Source organism: Aptenodytes forsteri, unplaced genomic scaffold (assembly GCF_000699145.1).
Source record: "Aptenodytes forsteri isolate BGI_AS27 unplaced genomic scaffold, ASM69914v1 Scaffold227, whole genome shotgun sequence".
Lineage (NCBI taxonomy): Eukaryota > Metazoa > Chordata > Aves > Sphenisciformes > Spheniscidae > Aptenodytes > Aptenodytes forsteri.
In genome coordinates, this window is record NW_008795365.1 from 960465 (window position 1) to 966733 (window position 6269).

The 6269-nt window shown below is 40.2% G+C and overlaps 2 protein-coding genes across 7 annotated transcripts in view; one reads left to right on the forward strand and one right to left on the reverse strand.

Annotated features, from left to right (window-relative positions):
- The window catches only part of MRPS18C (mitochondrial ribosomal protein S18C), a 2580-nt gene extending 202 nt beyond the window's left edge, over positions 1-2378 (forward strand). Inside the window, exons 1-6 of one of the 2 annotated variants that reach the window (XM_019472348.1) lie at positions 18-59; positions 180-241; positions 1210-1293; positions 1729-1786; positions 2116-2175; positions 2259-2378. In XM_019472348.1, the coding sequence (XP_019327893.1) occupies positions 1219-1293; positions 1729-1786; positions 2116-2175; positions 2259-2335 (270 nt within the window). In that variant the 5' untranslated portion in view covers positions 18-59; positions 180-241; positions 1210-1218 and the 3' untranslated portion in view covers positions 2336-2378. Of the gene's footprint in view, positions 1-17; positions 60-179; positions 242-1209; positions 1294-1728; positions 1787-2115; positions 2176-2258 lie in introns of those variants that run through there. The other variant, XM_009280235.2, reaches the window with a different exon arrangement.
- A 585-nt stretch (positions 2379-2963) lies between these two features.
- FAM175A (family with sequence similarity 175 member A) overlaps positions 2964-6269 on the reverse strand; it is a 6409-nt gene continuing 3103 nt past the window's right edge. For all 5 annotated transcript variants that reach the window (XM_009280237.1, XM_009280236.2, XM_019472346.1 and 2 more), the window contains 5 exons: positions 5442-5635; positions 4671-4790; positions 4267-4351; positions 3655-3763; positions 2964-3502 (listed from right to left, as the gene is read on the reverse strand). In XM_009280237.1, the coding sequence (XP_009278512.1) occupies positions 3075-3502; positions 3655-3763; positions 4267-4351; positions 4671-4790; positions 5442-5635 (936 nt within the window). In that variant the 3' untranslated portion in view covers positions 2964-3074. The remainder of the gene's footprint in view (positions 3503-3654; positions 3764-4266; positions 4352-4670; positions 4791-5441; positions 5636-6269) is intronic.

Consider the following 6269-nt stretch of genomic DNA (forward strand, 5'->3'; position numbering starts at 1 on the left):
GGCGTCATTGATGGCGGCAGCGGCGGCTGTGAGGCGGGCCTGGTGGAGGCTGGTGCCCGGTGCGTTGCTTCTGCCTTGTCTTTTTCCCCCTCTCGACCGGCGTGGCCGTGTCCGGGCTGTTCGCGTGGCCGGTCTCTCCCGCCGTGCCGCCGCTAATCCTGTCGCTTTTTCCCTTGCAGTGGTGCCGTGGGAGCGGCCGCGCCGCCTGCAGCACGAGCGGCAGCCCGGCCGGTCCGACCAGGTGAGGCTGCCCCCGAGCGCAGCCCGCGGCGGGCTCCGCGTTTCCGGCCTGCTCTCGGGCCACTGTCACCCTCACCGTGAGGGGCTCCGCTCCGGCAGCAGAGGTGTCTGAAAACGCTTTGCTTCGGTCTCCGTGTAGCTCGGGTTCTAAGAAAAACCGACGTCAGTTACTCGGTGTGTTACAGAGCAGGAACCCAGCGCTGAGGGAGGTTACCAGGTGTTGAAGTTCAGGTGCCGCTGACTTGTAGTGTCCAGTATCTTAACTGTGGTCACTTAAACCAGCTGTCTCAGTCACTCGAAAGTGGAGCAAAACCTTTGGCAGCACTAACTGATTTCCTGTATATAGCTGAGGAAGACTTATGGGAATGCACTAGGTGTGGTTGTTATGTCATAAAAATGTGTTGTCTGGTACCAGCAAAAACTTCTGAAAATACTCTTTCCCTGCCCAAATTCTACCTATGTCTGCAAACATGAAATTTCTCCTTTCACTCGTACCTTGTAAGGATTTGGTGCTGGGTGTGTTCTGAAGCCTAAGGAGCCTTTCAGGGCTTGGGAGATAGTTGGGAATCTCTCTTGTTAAAGTGTGTGAGCAGACAGGAGCTCCCTCAGGCCATTTGCTTTGACATTATTTTCAAAAAAAGTCTCTTGAGCTTTACCGGACAGAACTACCTTACTACTGGCTTCTGTAGATACTGCCTTTGCCTAAGTAGAGGGTGTAAGCAGCATCTTACTGATTGCTTTAATTGACTTGTTACATTGTCATTGTTACTAAAAGGCAGCGTAGCTGTGAGAAGTCTTTAGATTGTTAGGTACCAATCAGTGTGTTAGAGAAAGAGAGAAGTTATTGAAAAATTTCAATGATGCACTAAACCTCTTTTGGTTTCAAGGCATGTTTTGCCCAAAGGATAAAAATAACAAACATTCCATATTTTCTTGTGAAGCTTACAGATGTTAGTTCTCTAATTTCAGCCCATACAAATGGAGAACCCCTATAAAGAGCCTCCTAAAAAATGTGTCTTATGTGGAATAAATGTGGACTACAAGAATGTGCAGGTGAGTTTGAAATGTCCTTAGATGAAGGTAACAGGTTTACTATTTTTAAATGTGTGTGTAGGAAGTCCACAAGGATAAAAAATGAGATTCATTCGTATGTGTAGGGGTTTAAAACTTAAGAGTCAGAATGTGTGCAGATAAGGGTCAAATAATGTAGTTGTGATAAGCTGTTCAATCTACTAGTCCTATGTGCAGGTGTTACAACTTGGTTGTTTACCAAATGGAGTCCTCAATTCTAATTCTGCTGTCATATAGCTTAAATATTATGGCATATAAAATACTGTCTAACTCCAAGCTATACTTTGTCTTGTCTCCAGGTAGAACTGAGTTTTGTAGAAACAGATAAAAAAATGAAAAACAGAATGCAAGTAGTAAAAGAAACTAAAGCTCTGTAAAAATTCTTAAACTGACTTTGGATTTCTTAATTTTAAATAGCTTCTTTCCCAGTTTGTTTCTCCGCATACTGGCTGCATTTATGGCAGGCATATAACAGGTATGTGAAATATTAAATTAAATCATTTACTGGTTAATGTTAATCTTCTTGTGAGTCCAAGTAATGGTGTATCAGCTATCTTTCCAAATGTAACTGCTGCCAACTCCATACATTTTGTAATAGTATTCCTCTGACTTAGTAGCCTTCATCAAGGAATGAAAATATCTCTTAATTATATGCTTTTTTGTATTTAACAGTATAAGCACACATGCATTTTTCTAGGAAGACTTAGACAAAGCTAAAGGGAATTGTCAGTAATATCACTTTCACCCTTGAAACTAATGATTTGGTTATTGTTGATTTGAGACTGAAAATGATTCTCTCTTTAGGCTTGTGCAACAAGAAGCAGAAGGAAATTACAAAAGCCATTAAAAGAGCTCATGTATTTGGTAAGTATGATTATGCTTTTGAGTTTTGTAAGTCAAGCCTACTTTCCTATTAAAAAAAACTCCTCCATCTTCTCTTTTTACAGGATTTATGCCAGTTATGTTTAAGAACCCATCATTTCTCACAGACCCCAAGATATGTAATGTCAAGTATCCAGAGTAATATACTATAAAGAAATAAACAATAAAACTACTTTTCATGTTTATATATTTGTTTACTGGAAGTGCGGTTGGCTAGCATAATGCATCACTGACTGAAGGGTGGATGTCAGTTGCTTTTCTTATGAAGTGTCAAGTCTCTAAAATTGTCTGAAGGAAGTATGAAAGATGAAAGCAGTAATAGAAATCGGCAACTATATGGACCACTTCCTCTGCTCACAGGCCTTGGTAGAGTTCAGGTGCCTGTTCTTCCCTTGCTGGATTGGAAGGGTGTGTGTGTGAAAAAAACAAGTAGTGGATGGCTAAGGATAAATGAAAGTATTAAAATTGTGGCAATTTATGTAGACTGCTAATTCTTTTAAGCATGTTACATGCGTTCATTTGATGTTCCCTGCCTCAGCTTCTGCTGAGGGAAGGGTAGTACTGCTTCAACAGCAGCTTGAAGTTGTATTACTCTGAAGCAGTATGACATGGTTATATGACCACTAACATCCTGCTAGCATAGTCTTTAAACCCTGAGAGAGTGAATACAGATTTAACTCCAGAAGGCAAAATGAGGGAATATCATCCGGACTTGTCTATGCTGAACAGGATTCATGCATTGGGGGGGGAAAAAACAAACCTGTATGTCGTGCAAAAATGCACTTGTTTTTTTTGTCCCTGCAGTGCTATAAATTGGTATGTCACTTGAATATGCTGGCAGCAGCTTTTGGTGCAAAGTCATCTGGAAAATCATTGACAGATCAGAAAGTAGGAGAGTGTGGGTATTCATTTGTGTCTCTAACTTTTTCCAACATGTCCTCATCTGTTTCAGTGCTACTCAGCATAAGCTTCCTTTCCTGGTCGCTGTCCTCTTGGTCTTGAAGTAATTTTTGGTGAAGCTGCAGTGATCTGGATTTCTTGAATGACTTTGACCCTGTTGTGGTCCCTCTGACTTTTCGCTTGGTTAAGTGTCTTGTTTCAGCTTCAGTGAAGTCTCTTTCCTCTACCATGAGAGTCAGTTTGTCCATGACATTAATATTATGGTCAATGTTACAGCAGTTCTTGGGTATCTGCCGGCCTTTAAAGGAAACAACACATGTCTGAAGTCCAGAATTGGGGAAAAATGTTTGCAGTGCCTGACAAAGGAGAACATTCTCCTTTGGCTCTCCTGGGTAGTCTCTGTCTTCTCCTGGAAAAAAAAAAGCTAGAGTTGCAGTCCCTCTTGCACACTTCTACCACTACTGTTTTGGCTGCCTCAAGTTCAGAAGTGTTTTGTGCTTCTGCCAATTGAATCAACTTTGGAAGTGTTACTAAGACTGGCATTGCATTTATTTAACTTACCAGAACAACTTTGTTGCTTTTTCCTCTTTATTTCTTCTTTTAATTGGCTCACCTCTGCTAAGAGTTTCTCTACAGATCGTTCACTGGCTTCTACTGTAGAGCATATTTTCTGCAAGGAAAAGAGTATTTGATGGAATTAACAGTATTCACAGAAGCTGACTTTAACCTTGTTGCAAAATCCTTAAAGGTACTAATGATTTTAAAAGTTGGACACAAAGTATTAAAAAGCTTAAGTAATGAGCTTGAGGTCGATTTTAGAGATGATAACTTAAACCTTGTGTTGAATGAGGTGCAAGATGTTTTACTTGTTCCCATCTAAGCAAAGGAGTTCTGACAAGCTAAAGATAGTGCTCCTTCAAAACAATCCTCTTGTGAGAATTTACCAGTCGACTTGAGGATTTATCAGTGTACTTTTGATCAAATGGAAACTTAAGTCTTCAACTTTGAGAACTTAGTCTACAGCTACTAACTGTAGAAACTCCCTGATCTTTCAATATGTGCTTCCAAGATGCAGGTTTGTTTCTCATTTAGTGCAAAATGGTGTACCCTTTGCTTGACTTAGTTTTGTAGTACTGCCGAAAGTAACAGCATCAGCAGGTATGCCTGACTTACCTTCAGTTCCTCCTGCAAGGTGGCATACATCTCATTTATCTTATGAACCTCTTGTAAGGATCCGTCTTCGTAAAAGAATTCTGACCTGTGGACCAAGAATAAATTGTATAATTGCAAGTTAATGATCCCAGTGCTTACTTAGTAGGAGCTATAATGAATAAAGAAGCATTTTGAGCTTCAACACTAGGTGCTTATGTTGAGACAGCCAGCTGCTCTCATGGCAAAGTATGGGACCTAACTTATTTCTAAGTACCTTGGAAAGGTAAACTGCAGGAAACAGGTCAACAAGTTAGCAGGGTACAGCTGGAGCATTTGCAAAAAGCACTTAAAATAATACTTTTATAGAAAGATAATTATACTTAACTGAAAGCTACAGCTGTTGGTAAATATGGCATATATTGTACCTGTGTTGTATTACTGATCTCACAAAACCAGAAGATACACAGGAACCAGACACTGTTCTGTAACCTTGCTGTTCTGCCATACCCAAGTTGGTAACCACCAAAGGAACTTTCTGGAAAAGACTTAAAAAGCAGAAGTATGAGAACATGATTTATTAACATCCAAAGGCCTCTCTCTGATAGTTAAAGGTTCTTGACCATTAAGCATCCCAGATGGAGGTTTACAGTTAGTTCTTGCTAAATGTATCCCATCACACATAGATGACTACTTATGGCTAAAGGCAAACTGCAAGAGCAACAAGACTCTGAGCAATGCACTAGTTTTTTCCCCCATTTCTGGGTACAAGTCACACAATGCAATACTTGCATGTTAAGCCTAGCCTATGGGCAGTGTGTCTCTGAAGATAACAGAAAATTACTACCAATTTAAATATTCCAATGATATGTGGAGATGAACACCATGCATAGTTGAAGTCCTATACACAAAAACAAATTGCTCAAGAACAGCTTATGTGCATAAATGAACGGACAGTGTCTGCCTGTTGACACTGGCACTACAGATAGCTATAAAGGCAAATCCCTGAACAGAATTGCAGGGTAAGATTTCAACTGGGCTCTATCTAGCAATGTAAGGAATAATCTTATTTAATGTGTAAGTTTCAAGGGTAAAACAGTGTTAACAATCCAGTTGCAACAAAGAAAAAAACCAAACTGTTCCAAGTTATAGCACATGCTGTGCTACTGCTTTATTAAACTAGAGAACAAACCAGTTACCCTTCTTGTGGCCGATGTAAGGCATGTTCCAGTCTGTAAGTAGAACAAGTTTCTGTCATCACGCTAGAGGTTAATAAAAGGAATACAAGGCCCTGATTTGATAGGTGTGACTGTAAATTCTTATGAAGAAGTCTTTCCCGGAATGTCATGGTCTGGTCTGTGTTACGTCTGAATTTGTACCATCCTATTACACTCTGCAGGCAGAAGGAAATTCATTATTACTGTTGAATCATGCTGTCCCTGTGTGTCATACTGAAGCAAGTTAGAGGATTCAGTACAAAGTCATGAATCTGAATTATTTGGTGATGTGTACATATTCAAGCAGTTAGTTAGCTTGAAACCCTTAAACATCTAGGCCTAATTCCAGTATGACAACTTCTCTCTTTCCTTCAAAACCATGTGTTGAACTGGCCTGTTTTCTGAGCTTGTGCTCAAGCTGAAACTCTGCAAACTTGATTCTGCTATTTTGCTGTTTGTCTCTTTCCAGCTTCTACTTTCTCTTTGTGAAACTTCCTTCTGTGAAGAAGACTCTAAATTTTTTTGGTCAAATGACACTTAACCACTTGAGTGAGCTTACGTCAACTGATCTTAAGCTAGAAATCGGTAGCATTCCTTTGGGATATTTGAACTGTTTGCTTAAGAAATGAGTAAGAAAAAAATAAAGTTGACATATGTAGGCAAACTCTAGTCAAAAATAACCTAAACTCATCTTTCAGGGGGAAAAGATGATGCAGCTGCCTTGATCAGCAGTGTGAGGGCCTAGATACAAGATTTAAAAAAAAAAAAAAAGGGGGGGGGGAAGCTTAATAAAAGAACAGCCCCCAAAAT